At 36.8% G+C, this 24,517-nt stretch overlaps 2 protein-coding genes across 2 annotated transcripts; one reads left to right on the forward strand and one right to left on the reverse strand.

Moving 5' to 3' along the window:
• The first annotated feature begins 503 nt into the window (after window positions 1-503).
• LOC143531935 (uncharacterized) lies at window positions 504-16,965 on the forward strand. Its single transcript, XM_077027117.1, has 3 exons — window positions 504-836; window positions 4,952-5,176; window positions 16,591-16,965. The coding sequence occupies exons 1-3, from the start codon at window positions 504-506 to the stop codon at window positions 16,963-16,965; spliced, it is 933 nt and encodes a 310-aa protein (XP_076883232.1).
• A 1,505-nt stretch (window positions 16,966-18,470) lies between these two features.
• LOC143531926 (tubulin gamma-1 chain-like) lies at window positions 18,471-22,888 on the reverse strand. Its single transcript, XM_077027109.1, has 10 exons — window positions 22,775-22,888; window positions 21,501-21,707; window positions 21,307-21,418; window positions 19,930-20,330; window positions 19,795-19,848; window positions 19,221-19,325; window positions 19,014-19,133; window positions 18,797-18,925; window positions 18,614-18,712; window positions 18,471-18,542 (listed from the first exon to the last, which is right to left on the reverse strand). Exons 1-10 carry the CDS (start codon window positions 22,886-22,888, stop codon window positions 18,471-18,473), a joined length of 1,413 nt encoding a protein of 470 aa, XP_076883224.1.
• Between the last annotated feature and the right edge of the window lie 1,629 nt (window positions 22,889-24,517).

Raw genomic sequence — 24,517 nt, forward strand, 5'->3', positions numbered from 1 at the left:
ACCGCTCCGTCACACTCGCTAGATCGTCTCACCCGAACATGCCTCCCCTACTGTTACAACTCAATCCCAAACCAAACTATTTTTCCCTAAATTCACCGGAACCGATCCAATCGGATGGGTGTACTTGTGCAAGCAGTACTTGAGTTCGCGAAAGTTCCGTCCGATCAACATGTTTCGTTGGCCTAGTTTCACTTGGAGGGAATCACTCTCCAATGGTATACATGGTATACCAAATTGAAAGGACCAATAGCTTGGGATGAACTCATGTGGGTTGTTTTGCAAAGGTTTGGTCCAACTGAGTTTGATGACCCATCTGAGTCTGTCTCACTCTTGAAGCAAGCAACTTTGGTGGTGGCTTAAACCGAAGCATTCGAACGGTTGTCCAACCACATTGACGGTTTGCCCAAATTCTACTTAATCAGAAGTTACATCTCCGGACTTAAGGACCCAATCCGGTATGAGTTAAGCTTAAAAAACCCAAAACCCTACCGGAAGCTATAGGCATGGCCCGTTTGATGAGGAGAAAATTAGCTGAGCATGGTAATTTAGATTCATCTATTGTTGCAATCCACAACCAAGTTGCCACTTCACCACCGATCCCGATAACTGCCACCAACACTTTGGGCCTCTTAGGTCCAAATCCCACCCCTCTGCTAGCTCTTCCGGCACCAATCCTGATAAGGCAACTCTCGGGTGCTAAATTAAAGGATCGTCATGCTAAAGGTTTTTGTTATTATTGTGATGAAAAATATCGGTGGGATCACAGATGTGCAAAACCACAATTGTTTATGATAATCGACTCCACGGATGAAACCGACCTTCACCTTGAGAACAAGGTGGATTCAAGCGGGGTGGAATGATGTGTGCCACTTCACCACGTATGGCACGTGGGTTCACATACTTGAGATAGCACCTTTACAATGTTTTATTTCTTTATTAGTATTAGTTGTTTATTAGTTTGTTTATGTACGTGGTCGATAAGATAAAGGATAGTGGGTGGTTTCCTCACCACCATCCATCTGGAGTAGTGGGTAGTTAGTTTGTGTCTTCATTCCTTTAAATGGTGTTGTAGCTTGTATGCTATGTTATTATGCATATGAATAAAAAGTCAGTTTCCTTTTCTCAATATTCTTCAATTTCTTAATATTTGATTCTGGCCATTTGATCCTGTTACTACTATCAATGTCCCTATGGCGGGTGGCTCCAATGTGGGTGGTGGTGGTGTCACGCCCACTACACTCGATCTGACACCTTAGTGCCCAACCTAACAATATCGATATGCTTACCAATTTACAAGGCCCGTCCTTGAGCCGGCGAAATCAAGAAATTGATTAGGCTCACATTTAATTAAGGCATCTAAATTCCAAAAACAAAAAAAATCATTTTATATAGATTATATTATAATGTGAAAAGTATACTCAAAATTATGTACCGGTATGGTGGTAAACTTAGTTGTTACTAACAGGTCATGATTTCAAAACTTTTTTTTTACAATTATCAAGAAAGTGCCATAAAATCTCATTTTAATTTGGACCTTAATCGTTGAACCGGTACTGCTAATTTAACAACTGATTCTCACTTTTGCTTCAATTAAGTCACAACCAACTTTTTTTTTTATATATTTTTAACGACAAACTAATCTACTCCTAAATACTCCTATCCACCTATACTTACATAATTTGAACTCTCAACCTCTAGAAGGAAGGCACTATACCACTAGACCAAAGGCCTTGGGTATGCCCAGATCGTTAATCTATGTCGTCTAATGCGATTTCAGTTTTCATTATTTTTTCAATCACTATATTCTTTGATTATGCGGTATAAAAACTTTGTCTATTCCTACATGTACCCCATGAACCACATTTTTAGTTCCTCAAGCGCGTGCTTCGCTATGTTCAAGGTACAACATCTCACGACATACATATTACCCCCATCCATGTGCAATATGTTCACATCCTAATCCTACTCTAATATGAACTTGGGTGGTTGTCCTGATTCTCGATGACCCCCTTCGGGTTATTGTATTTTTTTCCCACAAACTTGGTCTCATAGGTCTTGCAAATGACAACCCATTATATCAAGATTCCGTGCCGAGGCCAAATATCACGAAATAGGCCAACTATATTACGGAATGGCCAACATAGTGGACTTTCAGTCCACACTCGTCAAGTAATGATCCTTTATTGTGACAATCTTTCCGCTGTCTATTTATCCGACAACTTTGTTCAACATCAACAAACTAAGAACATGAAAATTGACATTCATTTAAATGGGACAAGGTTCAGGTTGATTACATTCAAGTTCTTCATATGCCGGCCAGAGTGGATATATAAAATTTTGTAGGGGGCACAATACGGATTAGTAGCGGGCGAGCGGCAGCCCAACGTGAGTTGATTCTTGATGACACCATGCATTCGAAATTCAAAATTAACCAATTATGATTAAATTTTAATTGGTTTGGGCCTTGGACTTGAAGTTTGAGAGAGTGGGCATTTATATAGACTAAGGGTATGTTTGGTTGGAGGTAATGGAATGAAGGGAGAATGGAATGAAAGAAGAAATGGAATGGACAAAAGAATGAAATGGATCATTACCATTCCCTTTTCTTGTTTGGTTAACCTATAGGAAGAAATTAATTATTAAATTTTATTGTTTGGTATCCAAAAAAATTGTAGAAATAATAAAAACACTTCTATCTCAAAATACTTTTTAACCAAAAAAACAAAAACCCCTACAATGGTGACGGTGGTAGCTCCGGCGACGAAAATGATGGTGGCGGTGGCGATGGTGGTGGCGGCAGTGGTGGTGTCGGCGGAGTTGGTGGTGGTGGTGGTTGTTAGGTGGTGGTGTTGTTGATAAAGTAGGGTGAAGGAGGAATGAAATGAAAAAAAAAAGAAGGGGGTGGGAAGGAATGGTTTTGATGGAATGGGATTTCATGTGTAATGGATGATTCCATTCCATTGAGCAACCGGACACCACTTTTTTCATTCCCATGTAATGAATCATTCCATTCCTAAAGTCATTCCTGCATACCAAACGCTACCTAAAAAAAGAACTATTTATCACAATACAAATTATGGATGAACTTGGCCCAACCTTCTACACCTCTAAATCCGCATATGGTGCTGGCCGACTACCAATATGCCGATAATTATACCAAGGGATTGCCACGACCTCTCTTTTCTAAGTTCAAATCCAGTCTCCGTGTTCGTCCTCCTACTATGTGGAGGCATCTTAGCGTGGCATATTTACAGGGTCTGCTCAATGAATGTGGAGGCCTAAAATCAAAACAAGATTTTGGGGTCTTTTCATGACAATTGTTAAGAAAAAAAATTTGCTTATTAATAGTTTTGAATTCATAACCTATACTTCAATAACAACCAAGCATACCACAATACCAATTCATTACTTTAAGTTTACTTTACAGCCATTATAATATATCAATATATATATATAATGTTTTTTTTGGACTTAGGGGCCTAAATTAAGTGTGGTCCTAAAACTCTAACGTGTTTTTGCCTGCGTATTTTATGTGATATATTTTGTAACTGTTATTATATTAATTGGTATTATATCCTTGTTGGTGAATAGGAAATACTATCCGAGATAGTTCTCATTCGGATCCTGCTAGGGACACCCCACTTTTTGCTAAAACACCCACCAATACGCCCCGTATAGCCCTATACGGGGCGTATTGGTTGGTTTTTCTAGAAAAAACCATAAAGTTTGTCTTATTATGTTTTTTGTCTTATTATCAGAATGGGTGTATAGCCCTATACGTCGCCTCTGATATATTTTTTTTAATTTATTATTTGTTATTATTATTATTGTTATTATTATTATTATTATTATTACTGTTATAATTCCGAGGAGGGTGCTATAACATCTCGGATTTTTCGTATTTGTATTCATTAAACCGATTCAGGATCGTAATTCAGATCTTTCGAACTATTTAAAACTTGTATTTATTGCTATTTAACTTATTTTATAATTTCATAACTTTCAATTATGCCAAATGTCCCTTAGAAACTTTTAAAATCGCTTTAAAAGGTTAAAAATCGCATTTTCGGGAACTATAGGCTAAAGTCAAACATCTTTGACTAGTCAATTTCTCATGCTTCTGGTCGGAACCGACTTTCGGTCTAGAAGACTTTTATTTTTGTAACAAAAATTTTAAGGCTACTGACAAAAACCCGACTTCCGACTCGCTGTTCAGATTCTGGTCAGTACCAGCTCGCTTAAACGTTTAATTTAACATAACCGGAGTTCTAAACATCCGTTTGGATCGATTCTAGCGACATTTTAGAACGTGAAACTTTGAGATATGATAATATAAGTAAAAACGAACTTAATGCCGCTGGATCGATCCAAACGGATGTTTAAAACCCCGGTTATGTTAATAACAACAATAAATAATAATAATAATAATAATAATTACAAATAATAAATTAAAAAATATATATATCAGAGGCGGCGTATAGGGCTATACACCCCTTCTGATAATAAGACAAAAAACATAACAAGACAAAATTGGTGGTTTTTTCTAGAAAAAGCAACCAATACGCCCCGTATAGAGTTATACGGGGCGTATTGATGGGTGTTTTAGCAAAAAGTAGGGTGTCTGTAGAAAACCCCTTCTCATTATTCTCATTATTCTAGTTATCATAGATTTAAGAGCATTCATATAGGAGTTTCCTCCTGATTTGGTGGCTTGGTGGTGGATATGATCGCGTGGTACCACTGGTGGCACGATGATACTCAGTGGTCCGTGAGTGATCCAAATTAGTCGTTCAATATATATATATATATATATATATATATATATATATATATATATATATATATATATATATATAGGACAGTTCGGTTTCTTGAAGCTGTTGCAAACGAAAGGACGCCTGTATTTAATATACATATATGATTATATGTGTATATATATATACTATGTTAGATATATCTTCTCGATCAACCTCAACCTTTGGTGAAAATGTTGAAACTAGGTCCAAAAGAAATGAAAGGCCAAACATGGGACGAAAAAGGATATTCCAAAGTTAAGGAAATTTTAATTTCTCATCAGCAAGATGTCATCAACTCCATCCAGTCTACTTGTTCTACAGACGGCGAAATCTTTCCTTCACAAACCCATGGTGAACCAACTGGTTTGAAATTTAAAACAGTAAGCAAAACCTTCTTTATGTTAGTAATGTGTACATGCGCATAATGTTTATCGGCACTTATTAGATCATCTTATGCTTTCTGATTCGTTACAACTTTTTTGGACACCATGATTACAAACACACACGAACTTGTAAAACAAGAACAAGATGTAAAACTTGGTTTCGATAAACGTGAATGTGATAAACTATGATGGATACAAACTTGGTAGTTTAAATCCTATTCAGTGGCGTACCTACACCAAAGGTAGGTGTGATGTGACATCCCTCGATTTCGGGTCAAATTGTATTTATTTTGTATTTGTTTTTATGTTGTAAACCGACCCGATTTATATCCCGAACATTTCAAATATATAAAATATTGGATTTTATGTTACTAAAACATTCTCCCTTGTCTAATTTGAAAAACCCCTTTTACGGATTCGAAAACAGACTTAAAACGCTCAAGATACATCAAAAAAGAACTTCCGGACGCGAACCGACGTGCAGACCAACAGCAGACCAGTAGCCCCATCTTTTTTTGTTGTTGTTTTGTGACTTGTCTTGACCCCTCTTGCATGCAAACCTTGACATCACACCCCATGCTTGACCCTTTCAACCCACTCTATATATACACCCCTATCCCATTCATTAATCCTTGCTCATTCATCTTTTTTTCTTCCAATTCTCAAGCATTCAAAGGTGTTCTTCATATTTTTTTGGCAGTTTGACTTTCCAAAGTCAAACTGACCATAGTCTTACATTATAATCAACTTGTTAACACTTATTTATCCTTGAAGATTGTTATACAACATATATATAATAACACCCTTTGTACCTTCGGTGGGATTTCTCCGGTCTCGGTCGGTTAACTGTCCGGCCCATAAGACAAAGCTACATGGAGGACTCGTAGTAGTCCTTGATTGTATATATTTTCCGCATCTAACCATCAAACTTGTTATACTTGTTTAACTTCTGCCCATCTTAGTTCTATTTTACATTTTGAGTTCCATGGTTATGGGTTTGTAGAGACTAGCCTAGGTTATTCCGTAAATAGCTCCAAACCGGAAACCGAACTCTTGTTTACTAGTTTGTTTAAATAGTTGTATAAACATGTTTTATGTAAGATTTGAGTTTCTAAAATCATTTTAATTAGTTCCATGGTTATGGGTTTGTAGAATCTAACCTCGGTCTTATCCCGAAACAAGATCCGAACCGGAAACCGAACTTTCGTTTAAAGACTTTGTTGTTGACTTTTTGTATGTAAAACTTTGGTATTATTATTTATAAATTATTTTACAAGTTCTATGATGTTTGGACATGTGGTAACCATTCTTGGCCTTATTCCAAGATAAAAACCGTACCAAACCGAACCAAACCAAGTTTACTCGTTTAAGACACACAATTGTGTTTTTAACCATTAAAGCTTATATATTTCTTTAAGAATATTTATAAACTGATTTTAATTATTTTCACAAAGTACTCGGAATGTTGAATCCAACTTGATCTTATAACAAAGTTTGGACCGATTAAACCAAACACTCGCTTAACAGACGTTGTTAGTTTTAAAACAATAGAACTACATACTTGGTTAAGTCTCTTTAAGATTTATTGAGTTATCTCATACATTTATTATTTTGGGAAAGTTGACTTTGGGTTTGGTCAAGTCACCAAGACCCGAACACTCGTTAAAACCCGTTTTAGTATCTATATTATAAAGGGACTTGCTTTCTTGCATTTTTTCCCACCTTATTACTTAACACAGGTTGAGTAAAATTAAGGGCTAGATACTTTAACCCGGTTTCGAGCAAACTTACATATTTTAAAGGACTATTATTATAATTTCTTAAATATTTACATTTTAAACCTTAAACTTTAAATTGTTTACATTTCTTATCATTTATTTTCGTTTAAAGACTTCCAAGACAACTTTTCTAATACAAGACTTCTTCTCCTTTAGGCTTCGTTCGTTAAACTTATCGTTCCGGTTAATCTCCAAATCATCAAATCTTTCAAGTTTATTACTTGAACGTGAGTACTTTCATCCCCCGTTTTCACTATTTTATATTTTGGGGGTGACATTGCAAACTTATTCAAATCCAAATGATTTATACTTGAGTCTTAAACCACAAATTTTATTGTATACTTTACTTAAATAAATGCTCGATTTGGTGTTATATGCTTAAGTGCTAATGTGTTTACCGCTTTTGGATGGTTGATTCACAAAATCCGAGTATATCTGGCATCCCCTTATAGAAAGGTGTCGTTAATGTATTCTTATTAACGATTTCATACAAAATCCGAGTACATTTGGCATCCCCTTATAGAAAGGTGTCGTTAATGTATTCTTATTAACGATTTCATTTATCTAAATTGTTGCTATTATTTATTGTTTTGTATACAAGTCGTGGAATTTCATATTATATATCTATTGTTCAAAAACTATGAAATTGCTCACCAACCTTTGTGTTGACAAAATCTATTTATGCAATGTTACAGGTTTGATTTTAGGTTGACTCGAGGACTTGAAGAAAAAACGTTATCGAGACTATTTGGATATTAGCAAAACGAACAATATATTATTTACTATGATTTGAATTCGGTTATTGTATGAACAAGTTATGTGACTCATTGTGTTTTTATGAATTTAAATGAGTTGATTAAATATTGTCACTTAATAGTGTTGTGTGCGATGAACAATCGGTTACGCCCCGACGTTTCCGTCATGGTCGGGGGGTGACAGATTGGTATTAGAGCCCATCGACTATAAGATAGGTTGTTAGACGTAACGACCTAGTATAGTTTAGACTTTAGGGTCCTTATACGTGATGCTTATACGTGTTTACCCTACTTGATTGTTTATTGCACTTATTTATTTTAAATCATAAATGTACACATACACACACTTTCATAGTATTCTAAGGTATCCTTACCTTAAAACGCAAAACATTAGTTTTTTTTGTTAATATGTTTTATGGATCACAAGCTTAACTTGGATTCCGTTGTTTAAAATCTCCTTAAAGATCGGCTCTATAATATTCGTTGTGATGACCGTAGGGACTGAACACTTCGAAACAGCCTTTTGACAAAAAAATTCCAAGATTCGAAGGTGATATACTTACCTGGGAAGGTCGAGTTTAAGTGTTCTTTTCTAGGCCAAACGACTTACGTTATATGAGACGACAACTTTAAGTAGTCGAATGCAAGCGTTCCGGTTGCCTCCATATTTTGGTGTTGAAAACGTGAAAGCCACGGTGATACGTGGACTAGTGTTTTTGACATCTCGTTGTATCTCCGTTTTATTATATGTTATTATCACAATTTGAGTCAACGACATAAAAGACGCGGTGATACGTGCATATGTTCGACTCCATATATATATTACATTTATATACAAATTTTATTGTCGGGATATCAAATCATGGTGGTTCATGTACGACTTTCCCGACTATATGTAAATTTCTATACTTCAAAACCTCCCAATTTTTAAACTCCAAAACTTTGAAACATATACTTATACACATTTTATCATTTAGTTTATGTACAAACTTAAAAAATAAATAAATAAATAATTTTTTTTTTCTTACTAACATCTCATCCTCACTAACTTTAGGAATTCACAATCAAAACTTGAAATTTTATTTTATCTTTATACACCCTCATAATTATTTCCAATTACTTCAAACTCATTCTATTTTCTTTATAATTTTTTTTTAGAATGCCTCCACTACGACGTCAACCACGCAAGAACTCCAACCGGCGTATGGCATCTTTCTTCGTCAAGCAAATGGCCGCTATGATTCCCAAACTACTAACCCAACTTCAAGCTACCCAACCTCCTCCCCTTGCACCTTCCGTTGTTGCACCCGTTGAACCCAAACCCGCATCCTATACTTATAAACAATTTACCGGTACTAACCCAACCAAATTCGTCGGCACGAACTATGCAACTACCTTGTTGCAATGGTTTGAGAAAATGGAGAGTATGTTTCGACACAGCGAATGCCCCGAAGCGAAGAAAACTAATTTCGCTTCAAGCATGTTTGAGGAAACTGCTCTTACATGGTGGGGTAGTGTTATGCATCTCCAAGGGGCAGAAATTGCCATGGCGCTTCGATGGACCGAACTTAAGGGAATTATGATGAAGAAGTTTTGTCCCAAACACGAGCTCCAAAAGCTTGAAGCCGAATTTTGGGAATTGAAACAAGAAAGTGGTGATAATGCCGCTTACTCGCTCCGTTTTCATGAATTGAGCACCCTTGTACCTCATTTGGTTGCCCTGCTCGAACGTAAAATCGACAAATACATCGGGGGTTTACCCATACTAATTCGAGACTCAGTCATGAATAGCAAACCCGAGAACCTTGAGGATGCAATTACTCTAGCCGGTGCGCTATCGGAGAACCATGTTAAGGCGGGTACCCTAACCATCAAGAAGAAAAGTGATAAAAACAAAACCGAACCCGCACCTCAAGCCAAAGTTGACCGACCACCTCAAGCCATCAACTACTCAAACTCTTCCCGCCACAACAACAAAAAGAAACCCAAACAAAACCACCGAAACTATGTCGTTACCCAACCGCAACCGCAACAACAACCCCAAGCTCCCCCACAAAATCGAAAACCCTATACCGGTACTTTTCCACTATGCAAAAATTGTCAACTTCATCACCCATCTCACTTACCTTGTCGCCATTGCACCATTTGTAACCGTTTTGGCCATCTAAATAACACATGTCGTTCTGCACAACGTACTCAACCCAACCAACCAAGAACCACTCCACAAAACAAGCAAAACCGCTTTGCACCTTACCCACAAAACCCTCCTCAACAACCCCGAGCTTGCTTTAACTGTGGTGACCCAAATCATTTCCGCAACAATTTCCCACGACTCACTTTTGCAAACCATGCCCAAACCGTAACCATACCCTACTATCAAACCCAAGCCTACCAAGTCCAAACCTACCAACCTCAACTTCCCCAACTCAATGCACCACTCATCCAACCCATGCAAGCCATCCAAGCACCTCCTCCTCCACCACCTCATGCACCTCAAGGAAATCCCGGTAACTAAGGACGAGCTTTTATGATGAATGCTAATCAAGCTCAAGTGGCAAACGATGTTGTGAACGGTATGTTTTTAGTGAACGAGCATTTGGCTTCTATATTATTTGATACGGGTGCCGATAGAAGTTTTATTTCATTAAAGTTTGAATCTAGTCTTGCCGTACCTCGCACTAAGCTTTCTCGACCCTTTTATGTCGAAGTCGCCAATGGAAATTCTATCACCATAAACTCGGTCCTTCGTAATTGTTCTCTCACTCTTTGTAAGCGTAAATTCTCCATCGATCTAATTCCGATGCAAATGGGAAGTTTCGATGTCATAGTAGGCATGGATTGGTTATATTTGCACTGTGCTGAAGTCGTTTGTTATGATAAATTCATTCGGATTTCGCTTGTCAACGGTAAAACTCTCAAGGTCTACGGCAAAATGTTTCCTAAAAGGCTCAATCTCATGTCGTGTTCTCAATCGCAAAAATACTTACGCCAAAAGTATGTTCCGTTCCTAGCCTAAGCGGTGGTAAAAGACCACAAGGAAAGAAAAATCCAAGATATCTCCATTGTTTGTGATTTCCTCGACGTCTTTCCAGATGATGTTACCGGTCTTCCACCCATTCGTTTTGTTGAATTTCGAATCGATCTTGTGCCCGGCGCAATACCCGTGGCCAAGGCTCCTTACCGTTTAGCCCCGTCGGAAATGCAAGAGTTATCAAACCAACTCAAAGATTATTCCGACAAAGGCTTTATTCGTCCAAGCTCCTCTCATTGGGGCGCTCCCATCCTCTTCGTGAAAAAGAAAGATGGCTCGTTTCGCATGTGCATCGATTATCGTGAACTCAATAAACTTACTATCAAAAATCGTTATCCTTTGCCATGAATCGATGACCTCTTCGATCAACTCCAAGGTGCAACGTGTTTCTCCAAAATCGATCTTCGATCGGGATATCATCAGTTGCATGTTCGCGAAGAAGACATTCCAAAAACCGCATTCCGTACTCGATATGGACATTTCGAATTTTTGGTCATGCCCTTCGGGTTAACCAATGCACCAGCGGTATTTATGGATCTCATGAACCGCGTTTGCAAACCGTTTCTAGATAAATTCGTTATTGTCTTTATTGATGACATTCTCATCTTCTCTAAATACAAAGCCGAGCATGAGCATCACTTGCGTTCCATTCTTGAACTCTTAAGGCAAGAACAACTTTATGCCAAATTCTCCAAATGCGAATTTTGGTTGGAAGAAGTTCAATTTTTGGGACATATCGTAAACGACAAAGGTATTCATGTTGATCCCGCTAAAATTGAGGCCGTTAAGGATTGGAAGACTCCATCAACTACCACGGAAATTCGATCATTCCTCGGTTTGGCCGGATACTATCGGCGTTTCATTCGGAATTTTTCCAAGATCTCTTTATCCCTCACCTCCCTAACTCATAAAGGAAAACCATTTGATTGGGGATCCAAACAAGAAGAAGCCTTTCACACTCTCAAGGACATGCTTTGCAATGCTCCCGTTCTAACTCTTCCCGATGGAAACGACGATTTTGTTGTATTTTGCGATGCTTCTCATCAAGGTCTCGGTTGTGTTCTCATGAAACAAGGTCAAGTCATCGCTTATGCATCAAGGCAACTAAAGGTCAACGAGAAGAACTACATGACTCATGATCTCGAACTGGGTGCTGTTGTTTTCGCTCTCAAAATCTGGAGACATTACCTTTACGGTACGAAATGTGTTGTGTTTACCGATCACAAAAGCCTTCAACATATTTTTGACCAAAAAGATCTCAACATGAGACAACGACGTTGGGTCGAATTACTTAGTGACTACGATTGCGAAATTCGCTACCATCCCGGTAAAGCAAATGTTGTCGCCGATGCCCTTAGTCGAAAGGTTAATGTCAAATTCGTTTTGCTCCTTAGCGTCATTATTCAAACCGATCTTCAAATTCGTATCTTTCAAGCTCAACGTACCTCCGTTGAAAAAGGCAACATGTACGATGAAATGTCGTGTGGAGCCAAACTTCAACTTGAAACCAAACCCGATGGTCTTTTGTGCTTTCTCAATCGTTTGTGGGTTCCCGATCGCGATGACCTTCATACTTATATACTCGACGAAGCTCACAAGTCGCGGTATTCTGTTCATCCCGGTGCGGATAAGATGTACTTCGATCTTCGTGCTACCTTTTGGTGGCCGGGTATGAAAAAGGACGTAGCCTTGTATGTATCTAAATGTCTTACTTGCTCAAAAGTCAAAGCCGAACATCAAAGACCTTTGGTTTACTCGAGCAACCACCGATTCCCGTTTGGAAATGGGAAGACATTGCTATGGACTTTATCACTAAACTACCCAACACCAGAAAATGAAACGATAGCATTTGGGTGATTATCGATCGTTTAACCAAATCTGCTCATTTCATTCTGATCCGCGAAAAGCATTCTGTCGAGCAGCTTGCTCAAATCTATGTTCGGGAAATTGTGTGCCAACATGGTTTACCATTGACTATCATTTCCGATCGGCGATGCTCGTTTTACTTCTCATTTTTTGCGATCTCTTCAAGAAACCTTGGGAACACGTCTTGATCTTAACACCGCTTATCATCCTCAAACGGACGGACAATCCGAACGTACGATTCAAACACTCGAGGATATGCTACGAGCGTGTGTTCTTGATTTTGGTGGGAATTGGGATTCCCACATCCCTTTTATTGAGTTTTCTGACAATAATAGTTTCCACTCTAGCATTGACATGCTCCCTTCGAAGCCCTCCACGGTCGTAAATGCCGTTCCCTGATTTGTTGGAACGAGATCGGTGAAGCTCAAATCACTGGTCCCGAACTGGTTCAAGAAACCACCGACCGTATTGATCAAATCCGTAAAAATATTCTGGCCGCTAGAAGTCGTCAAAAGAGTTACGCCGACAAACGACGGAAACCTATCGAGTTTAATGTTGACGACCTTGTCCTTCTCAAAGTATCTCCTTGGAAGGGGGTAGTTCGTTTTGGAAAGAAGGGAAAACTAGCTCCTCGATTCGTTGGTCCTTTTAAAATTCTTGAACGGGTTGGAAAGGTGGCTTATCGACTCGAATTACCGGAAGAGCTTACCGGTGTTCATCTAACTTTTCATGTTTCGAATCTCAAAAAGTGCTTAGCCGAAGATAATCTCCATATACCTCTCGACGAAATACATGTCGATGAAACGATGATTATGGTTGAAAGACCTGTCGAAATCGTGGACCGAAACGAAAAGAAAACCAAACGTAGTCGCATCCAGTTAGTTAACGTTCGATGGGAATCATGGCGTGGCGCAGAGTTCACATGGGAACGAGAAGACGCAATGAAAGAGAAATATCCACATCTATTTGCCTCATCATCATCATCATAATTTCGGAACGAAATTTCCTAAAGTAGGGGATACTGTGACATCCCTCGATTTCGGGTCAAATTGTATTTATTTTGTATTTGTTTTTATGTTGTAAACCGACCCGATTTATATCCCGAACATTTCAAATATATAAAATATTGGATTTTATGTTACTAAAACATTCCCGCTTGTCTAATTTGAAAAACCCCTTTTACGGATTCGAAAACGGACTTAAAACGCTCAAGATACATCAAAAACGAACTTCCGGACGCGAACCGACGTGCAGACCAGCAGCAGACCAGTAGCCCCATCTTTTTTTTTTGTTGTTTTGTGACTTGTCTTGACCCCTCTTGCATGCAAACCTTGACATCACACCCCATGCTTGACCCTTTCAACCCACCCTATATATACACCCCTATCCCCTTCATTAATCCCTGCTCATTCATCTCTTTCTCTTCCAATTCTCAAGCATTCAAAGGTGTTCTTCATATTTTTTTGGCAGTTTGACTTTCCAAAGTCAAACTGACCATAGTCTTACATTATAATCAACTTTTTAACACTTATTTATCCTTGAAGATTGTTATACAACATATATATAATAACACCCTTTGTACCTTCGTTGGGCATTTCTCCGGTCTCGGTCGGTTAAGTGTCCGGCCCATAAGACAAAGCTACATGGAGGACTCGTAGTAGTCCTTGATTGTATATATTTTCCGCATCTAACCATCAAACTTGTTATACTTGTTTAACTTCTGCCCATCTTAGTTCTATTTTACATTTTGAGTTCCATGGTTATGGGTTTGTAGAGACTAGCCTAGGTTATTCCGTAAATAGCTCCAAACCGGAAGCCGAACTCTTGTTTACTAGTTTGTTTAAATAGTTGTATAAACATGTTTTATGTAAGATTTGAGTTTCTAAAATCATTTTAATTAGTTCCATGGTTATGGGTTTGTAGAATCTAACCTCGGTCTTATCCCAAAACAAGATCCGAACCGGAAACCGAACTTTCGTTTAAAGACTTTGTTGTTGACTTTTTGTATGTAAAACTTTGGTATTATTATTTATAAATTATTTTACAAGTTCTATGATGTTTGGACATGTGGTAACCATTCTTGGCCTTATTCCAAGATAAAAACCGTACCAAACCGAACCAAACCAAGTTTACTCGCTTAAGACACACAAGTGTGTTTTTAACCATTAAAGCTTATATATTTCTTTAAAAATACTTTATAAACTAATTTTAATTATTTTCACAAAGTACTCGGAATGTTGAATCCAACTTGATCTTATAACAAAGTTTGGACCGATTAAACCAAACACTCGCTTATCGGACGTTATTAGTTTTAAAACAATAGAACTACATACTTGGTTAAGTCTCTTTAAGATTTATTGAGTTATCTCATACATTTATTATTTTGGGAAAGTTGACTTTGGGTTTGGTCAAGTCACCAAGACCCGAACACTCGTTAAAACCCGTTTTAGTATCTATATTATAAAGGGACTTGCTTTCTTGCATTTTTACCCACCTTATTACTTAACACAGGTTGAGTAAAATTAAGGGCTAGATACTTTAACCCGGTTTTGAGCAAACTTACATATTTTAAAGGACTATTATTATAATTTCTTAAATATTTACATTTTAAACCTTAAACTTTAAATTGTTTACATTTCTTATCATTTATTTTCGTTTAAAGACTTCCGAGACAACTTTTCTAATACAAGACTTCTTCTCCTTTAGGCTTCGTTCGTTAAACTCATCGTTCCGGTTAATCTCCAAATCATCAAATCTTTCAAGTTTATTACTTGAACGTGAGTACTTTCATCCCCCGTTTTCACTATTTTATATTTTGGGGGTGACATTGCAAACTTATTCAAATCCAAATGATTTATACTTGAGTCTTAAACCACAAACTTTATTGTATACTTTACTTAAATAAATGCTCGATTTGGTGTTATATGCTTAAGTGCTAATGTGTTTACCGCTTTTGGATGGTTGATTCACAAAATCCGAGTATATCTGGCATCCCCTTATAGAAAGGTGTCGTTAATGTATTCTTGCTAACGATTTCATACAAAATCCGAGTACATTTGGCATCCCCTTATAGAAATGTGTCGTTAATGTATTCTTATTAACGATTTCATTTATCTAAATTGTTGCTATTATTTATTGTTTTGTATACAAGTTGTGGAATTTCATATTATATATCTATTGTTAAAAAACTATGAAATTGCTCACCAACCTTTGTGTTGACAAAATCTATTTATGCAATGTTACAGGTTTGACTTTAGGTTGACTCGAGGACTTGAAGAAAAAACGTTATCGAGACTATTAGGATATTAGTAAAACGAACAATATATTATTTACTATGATTTGAATTCGGTTATTGTATGAACAAGTTATGTGACTCATTGTGTTTTTATGAATTTAAATGAGTTGATTAAATATTGTCACTTAATAGTGTTGTGTGCGATGAACAATCGGTTGCGCCCCGACGTTTCCGTCATGGTCGGGGTGTGACATGTGACCCCTGTGAAAATTTTTATTAAAGGTATATATATATATATGTATATATATACATATGTTAAAATCCCGATCGACCTTTATAAAATTTTGATACCGATCCTTTCCCGACCCCTGTGAGATTTTTTCTTCAATACTAGAGAGAACCATCGCATCCTGAGGGATATGAACGGTTGCACATGCACAATAATCGTTAGTTGCGGTTATAGAATAATATCCAGTCTCATCCATACTTATCAGGTTTGTTGACCAATGGCTAAAACTAACCGATGAGCCAACTGTGGTTTACGGCCTAGTTTGAAATAAAACCCCAGACGAGCTCAAATCTAAGCGAACATAAACTAAACAGTTTAACGTACTAAGATCTGACAACTAAATAAATGAAGCATAAATGAAATAAACGAAAAACAGTCCACTAATGAAATAACGGGTTACAATGCATGTTATAATGTTTTATGATTGTATCCTTGACGTTTCAACTTGAAACCACAGGTGAAATTTGACAGTGGAGAGTTTTTAACTTCGGTGAGTGGTGATTACAAGGAGGGTAGATTGGCATCAATTGTATTTGGGACCAACAAAAGGACTTACGGACCCTTTGGAAGGACCCGCAGCAGGTGTACGCCTGATCGTAGTTTGTATGATGAGTTCTGCTATGAATTTGGACCGAGAGACTGTTTTGGTGGGTTTCATGGAAGCGTTGACGGTGGATCTGTGCACGCTATGGGTGTTTATGTCAAACTGTATGTTGCAAATGCTTATGACGATGAATCTGGTTTTTACGTTGCAAACGATCTTGGTAAACCCAAGGAGTTGTTTTTGTTTTTGGTTAAAAATGTTTCAAGGTTAAATGGTTGGTTTGATTGACGTCTGCCTACGGTTTTGTTTGAAACATTCGTCTATTCTAATAATCTATTATGGTTAGCCTCAAATAAGTGGCTTTGTAGTTTGTACATATGCACTCGAAGTTACACTTTCGTTTTGAACTTATTAGTAATAAACGCCTGCATATTAAACGTTAAAAAAAACCTACATTTGAGATTTCATTTGTCATTTGGTATCATGTAACTTGTTTGACATTTGGTTACATATTCATGTTAAATTATTTTCTCATTCAGCATTTCTCATTTAGTATCATGCAACTTGATTTCACATTGGTTATGTACAAGGCTGTGAATTCTTCTTTGATAAGTTTAAAGAACCAGTGAGGTCAAGACTAGGGCTGGTCTGTCCAAATCTTACCAGTTTATCTGATACATAGACGATTTGTCTCACGGTGTCTTTCTCGGTGCTGGAAATACAACAGGCAGTATGGGAATGTGATAGTAACTGGGCCCTGGGACCAGATGGTTTTAGTTTCCACTCCCTTAAGAGGTGCTGGGATCGTTCTTATCAGACACTAGTAAATTCTTTAACAAGTTTTATCATAAGTTGTCGATAGCCCCAGGTTGTTTGTCCTCGTTTTTGGCACTAAATCCATAGATTAAGGACTGGGGTGCTGTTGAAGGTGTTGGTAAATCGGTTAAAGGGGGCAATTAAACAAGTATCATGGACGACACGCTATATGCTAACAAGTTAACTTCCTGGATGAAACACGCTGATCGTAAGGGTATGCGCTTTAAAGTAATCTAGACAAAGCCTACTAATTGCTCAGCTGGGATTTCTTAGACACTATTTTAGAGCAAATGAATGTTCCCGTTAAACGGAGGAAATGGATCTCCAGAATGCTTGCCGCCTCACAGGCCTCGGTCCTCCTGAACGGTTCCCGACACAGGACTTCTCATGTTTTAGAGGTCTAAGACAGGGGACCCGTTATCCCTTTTTCAGCATCGCTAAGGAAGCACTCTAGGGCATTATTAAGCAGAAGCGATTGGCTTAATACGGGGTATTCAGTGTACGGGAAATGGTCCAATTTGGCTCACTTTATGTACGCCGGTGACGTATTTTTTTGGGAGAATGGTCTTTCTCGTGACAGGGTCTCAGGATAAAGTTACAAATGCGCTTCGTCGGGTGTTAATATGCTTTTGTTAAACTTATTTAACATGTTGGTATGCAACTACTACATATTGAGTTATAATATAGTTTTAGCATTTTGAAGGTGACAATATCATGTTCATATGATTTACATTTGAAAAGATGGAGACTAATTTCCGCACTAGATTTCGATATCAAGTTTTTTTAAAAATAAGTGTTACAAGTAAAATGCAAGTGTGATCAATAAAAGATATAAATTTATTAAAAAAAATCAATACTAGTCATGGAAAACAGTAGTCACCTAAGCAACAATGGGATCCCATCTCAAACATGACAAAAATCTCTTTAAAGGTAGAAAACTAAGAAATAAAGTTAAACCAAAGCCTTAGAAACATGAGTTATGCAAATTGGTAAGTCAGGTCGATGAGTCCCAAGTCATTTCCGTCATCTGTCAGAAGATTATCCGGGTCCTGCAACCACACAAAGTCATTAGCCACGAGCCAAAGTCAAAAGCGATTCAAACACTTGGTTTGGTTCATACCTCCACTCCCCATTTAATGTAATCCGGAGACTCACACGCCTTATATTCATCCACCAAACTATCAATCAAGTCCTTAGCCTCATCGAATTCCGAAAGATCCTACAAACAGTTCAAAGAATAATATATTAATTCTTAGAAAAATTAACTAGTTATTTAATAAAGAAATTAGCATAAATAACTTACTGCAAACATGGGGAAACTTTTGTACTTGTCAAGAAAAGCTTGCCTCTTTCTCAAGAGAGAATATTGGCTCAAACATTTGGAGAATAGATGTCGAATTCCCGTGTAACTTGCTAACATTAGGCCACTCACCTAAACATTATAAAAAGTATATGAACGATAAAACATCATGATTAACATTTAAAGAATTAAATAAATTGCAGAGATTATTACGTCTCACCCTGTGAGCGGTTTTAATGTATGGAGACTTCCTTGATAGCGCAACTTGAATGCTAGCCGGACCCCATTCTATGAAGTTAACGAGTTTTCTTTCGCGTATTCTTTGTAAACTTTCATGAACCTAAACAAAATACAAACGTCACTGAAAAACTCACGGGCCCTACCAATATCTAAGTGGTTAAAGGAAAAATAAGTTATTTGTACTGACCTTAGTAGGATCAACTTCTCCTTGAATGATATTTAATATTGATATGTATTTAGCCAGACTTGCTTGTTTTGCTTTAGCGTTACATGACACCATCATATTTTTTGTCTGTAAAACACGCAATCTTTTAGGACACGTGAATCAGTTTTCTAACCTTTGTACTAGCTAAAAGACAAAAGAAACACCGACGTGTGACAAAGTAAACGATTATCGTTAATAAAGTTGTTTACTTGAACATACTTTAATGTTATTTTCAGCATACTTTAGTTTCAATAACACAAGAGCATATTGCATAAAAGAGTCAACTTTGGTCAAACATCTGTTTTCTTTAACCAACTGTGTTTACCAAAATATTCCATATAATGTAATCTTCTAAGTTTAACGGTTTCCACGTTTCCAGGCGCGAGCTATAAAAGCATTAAGCATGGTCAAAGTTATCAACACATCACCATGTTGACCAAAATTTTGAAGTTGGTTGCACTTTGACCAAAGTTAGTTACCTTTATATGCAAATAGCCAATGAAACTACAAGATATGACGGTTACAAAACCGGTGACAACTTTATAACATTTCTTACCTGAAGAAGTCTTCTCATCACATCCAACACCGTTGTTTTCCGAATCATATTAGCCTAACAAAATAGTATAATAAAAAGATCATATTTCTAAACATTATGTGCCAAAACAAAAGTCATGAACATTCAATATGTTACCTGGCGGTCAACAGTTAACGGTGTATATCCCGCCATAAGAAAATGACACCTTGGTGTTGGGATTAAAGAAGCAAGAAGGCCAACCAAGTCATTATTCATGTACCCTGGGTACCGAAGTGTGGTTGTACTAGCTGCCATAACAGTTGAAACTAAAGAATTTGTTTCAGAAACAGTTGGATTCTGTATATGCAGACGTTCAACTGCAATTCGGTTAAGTGCAGTGTTATCAAGAACAACTACACAGTCAGCGTTTAAAGTCAAACGCTTGAGAGTCAACAGGGAATTGTATGGCTGAACCACCACATCACTTGTTTCATTCTGGTTAGGGAAAACACTATATGTTTGAACCAGTTTTTTGCTGTAGTGATCGTTTAGAGTCTCAAGAAGATACAAACCCATGCCTGCATATAAACGAGAATAAATTAACTTTCTAGATAACATTATCCAAAACAAATGAGAAAAAATACAAGTAGGCATGTAAACGAATCAAATGAACATGACCCGAACATGCTCATACTTGTTTATTTAACTTCAACTGAAGGGTTTTCTTGTTTTGTGTTCGTTTTTGTACGTTCTTTAATAATATAGACAAATGGTTCACAGATGGCCACAACTGAACTATATGAATGAACATAGCTGAGTGAAAATCAAGTAAAAGTAAATGTGAACACAATCTCTGGAGCCCAAATATTAATAAAACGAGACTTAATATATTTGTAATGGGTCTAAAAAATATAAATAAATATAAACGAACGTAAATTAACGAATGTAAGTCAGCGAACATAAGTGACTGGATGTTCACAAACATAAATGAATGAACGAGACATGTGGTCATGTTCGTTCATTTACAAACGAACTTAGCTGAGTGAAAACCTAGTAAAAGTAAATACGAACACAATCTGTTGAGCCTAAAAATTAATAAAACGAGACTTAATTAATTTGTAATGGGTCTAAAGAATATAAACAAATACATAAACGAGCGTAAATTAACGAATGTAAGTCAACGAACATAACTGACTGGATGTTCACAAACATAAATGAATGAACGAGACATGTGTTCATGTTCGTTCGTTTACAAGCGAACTTCCTACCAAATGGTTCACGAAGAGTTCATTGAATAAACATAACTAAACATGTACGAACGAACATAACTGAGCAAAAACTATATAAAAGCAAATGTAAACACAATCTGTTGGGCCTGAAAACTGATATAATTAGACCAAACTGTAATGGACCTAAAGAATTTAAATAAATATATAAACAAACGTATATGAACGTCATTCGTTTAAATAAACAAACTTGTAACAGAACGTTCCACAAACAGTTCATTAAGCGTTCACTTCGTTTACAGGATACAAAATATTAAATTGTTAAAACCTGAGCCTGTTCCTCCAGCAATCGAATGGCATAAAACAAATCCTTTAAGACTATCGCTTCCATCTGCTTCTCGGTCAATCATGTCCATTAAATCTTCCACAAAATGATGACCCTGCAGAAAAGCTAATAATAATGTTACATTTTATAACAGTTTGATGACTTAACAATAATAATAAAACAAGACTTATAACTACCTGATCATATCCACTGGCCCAATTGTTTCCTGCACCACTTCCATCAGAGGAAATGAATATGTTCTCTTGATTGTACAGATCCCTATATTCACCTGCTTGTATTGTATTAATCACTCTAGGTTCCAAATCCATTAGCAATGCGCGTGGTATGTAGTGTTGATCATCTGCTTGATAGAAGAACACATCTTTTCTATCACCTGCACCTCCCTGCAGCATAATTTACAATCAAAATTCAAATGCAAGTAGTTAAAAATTTGGGGAAAACCAATTAGATGTTGGTACAAATTTAAAACTTAGCCAATCGTTCGGTTTGCAGAGGCCCATTCTAGTTTTGGGCTCGGTTTAATGATGATTGTTGACTTAACGGAGATCAAAGACTAAAGAGGCTTTTGTGCCGGCCTTCATGCTCTTTTATTTAAGTCCGTTTTAGTTTTCTTGTTTATCTTTGTACCTATGTTGTCAAAAGGCCTTCGGGCAGCATCTATGCCCTCAGGCAAGGTGAGGCGCCTTGCAGTCATCTAGGCGAGCCGGCGACCTTCGGGCTAGATTCTAGCAAAATGCTGAAAATTCTGACAAAATTCTACAAATTCCAGACAAACTGGTCTAAAACATCCAAAAATGACATGGAACCATCTAAAATTGTCCCTAAAGTCTAAAGAAGCCTAGAACATGTCTACCCCCCCCCCTCCAAAACAAAAATCATATATTTATGAAATGCACCTTACTTATCTCGGGTCCTCTCGTTTTAAGCAGCGCCTTGCGTCTAGGAGCGAGGCTCACCCTTTGCGCCTTTGACAACTATGCCACACGCAAAACAATAAAATATATCCTGGTTGCAACGTGTGGACATATGTCAGTCTAGTCTAGACGGAACAACATAAGTCCTCGTCTTTATGCAAGCTAAAAACCCTAATGTGCCTCTCTATATAATGCAATTCTTATAGTTGTAATCACTCATCACGAGAGTGACAGACAAAACAATAAAATATGTCCTGGTTGCAGCCTATGACAACCACACAAGTCCTCGTGTTTATTTAAGTTAAAAACCCTAATGTATCTCTCTCTATACATATTGCAATCCTTACATTTGTAGCTGACAGACAAAACAATAAAATATATCCTGGTTACAAGTAATAGGCATAGCGTTCTTATTTTCTGCAGTTTATTTGTGTGTGTGTGTGTTTTGCAACCCTATCCTATAACAAGTACGTGAAATGAACAAGATATTATGATCATGCACAATAGTTTAACGCAATATATATTATAATAAACACCTGAGTGGCGTAATCTTCAAGGATTCCGTGTTCGAGACAAAGTTGTTTCCAGAACTCCATCCCGACCTGGTTCCCGCATTGACCTACTTGCAACGTTATGATTTCACGAGGCATAATGATAATGCTTATCTTATTATTTCAGACACCTTTCACCTTTTGTTTCTCACGCCGGCGATGACAAGGATGCTTGGAGTGATCCAGTATGGGAAATATTGAAACGATCATAAACGTCGTCGTTTTGCAGATTACAACTTTTATGGATTTTGCAATTATAACTGGAAGGTTAAAACTAAGTTAACTTTTTTTTTACACTAAATGCTACGGCTGTAAACGAACCGAATGAACACGAACACGGCCTTGTTCATGTTCGTTCGTTAAGAAAATAATGAGTTCATGAACGGTTCACGAACACTTACCGAACAAAATTTTATGTTCGTATTCGTTCATTAAGGAAATTAGTGTGTTCACGAACACAAACGAACACAAACAAAATCGGCAGAGCCTATAGATTTAGACCGATGTATCTATCAATGTGAATAATGAAAGCCTATAAACGAATAGAATGAACACGAACAAGGACATGTTCGTGTTCGTTCTTTTAACTTTAAAGAACACAGGCACTTAAACAAATATTTATGTTCGTGCTCGTTTATTTAAAGATGGACATTTGTGTTCATTTGTTTAAAATCTAAACGAACATAAGTGAACAAAGATAAACGAATATATATATATATATATATATATATATATATATATATATATATATATATAACAAACGTAAATGAAAACAAACAAACGTAAATGAACTTAAATAAAAACACTTAAATGAACACAAATTAACAAATATAAAACCTTTAATCAAATGACGATCATATGGTCAAATGGTCGCTTGGGTGGTAGTTCTTTCAGCACTTGGAACACTTCAGGGAAGTCTTGAAATACCCACGGTCATTTTCCTTCCTTTTGAGTTGGGTCACATATTACTTTTGATTGAAATATAGGTTCCGATGACAGGTTTGTAAGTTGATACTAAATAATTGTATCGATCCATCCTTTGAGTATTTTTGTAACAGCTCGCCTAGCTTTTCTATAGTTCATTTACGTTTGTTTATATATATATATATATATATATATATATATATATAAACAAACGTAAATGAACAAACAAACGTAAATGAACTTAAATAAAAACACTTAAATGAACACAAATTAACAAATATAAAACCTTTAATCAAATGACCAATCCAGATAATATTTATTTTTTTTCTATTAGTACATAAACGAACATAAACGAACATTCATGAACATAAATGAGCGAACGGAACATGTGTTCATGTTCGTTCGTTCAATTAAACGAACACAAATTTTTTGTTTATGTTCGTTCGTTTATTAATGAAACGAACATAAGCGAACTTCCTGTCGAACGGTTCACGAACAGTTTACCGAACATTCGGTTCGTTTACAGGCCTACTGAATGTTTTTTTCCATGCTCCCTTTTCTTCTATAATATACTAGTTTTTATCTCCCGTATTACGGGGTTGTTTTAATCATTCGTTTTTAATATTTATATATTTTTTGTATTTTAATTTTATTTATTGTAAAGAAGTTAATAATATACTTAGAGTTTGATGATGAAAGGGTTTCACAAATAAATGAGATGTTATAACCCGGTTTAAAAGTTATCCGGGTTTGGTGAGACCCATGACCTGCTTATTTTTTTACTATAAAATTGTTTCTTAATTT

The sequence above is a fragment of the Bidens hawaiensis genome, unplaced genomic scaffold, assembly GCF_021521415.1.
Source record: "Bidens hawaiensis isolate Kalapana, Puna unplaced genomic scaffold, B.hawaiensis_p1.1 tig00009309_1, whole genome shotgun sequence".
In the NCBI taxonomy this organism is placed as follows: domain Eukaryota; kingdom Viridiplantae; phylum Streptophyta; class Magnoliopsida; order Asterales; family Asteraceae; genus Bidens; species Bidens hawaiensis.

Excerpts from the sequence above, each read along its gene's own strand:
- LOC143531935 (XM_077027117.1), top strand. The coding sequence starts at position 504 with ATGGCCCGTTTGATGAGGAGAAAATTAGCTGAGCATGGTAATTTAGAT. Across the intron at positions 837-4,951 it reads ACCTTCACCTTGAGAACAAG|ATATATCTTCTCGATCAACC; the intron begins GTGGATTCAAGC and ends ATACTATGTTAG. Across the intron at positions 5,177-16,590 it reads CTGGTTTGAAATTTAAAACA|GTGAAATTTGACAGTGGAGA; the intron begins GTAAGCAAAACC and ends TTGAAACCACAG.
- LOC143531926 (XM_077027109.1), bottom strand. The coding sequence starts at position 22,888 with ATGCCTCGTGAAATCATAACGTTGCAAGTAGGTCAATGCGGGAACCAG. Across the intron at positions 19,326-19,794 it reads TGATGAGAAGACTTCTTCAG|ACAAAAAATATGATGGTGTC; the intron begins GTAAGAAATGTT and ends CGTGTTTTACAG. Across the intron at positions 19,134-19,220 it reads GAGAAGTTGATCCTACTAAG|GTTCATGAAAGTTTACAAAG; the intron begins GTCAGTACAAAT and ends TATTTTGTTTAG.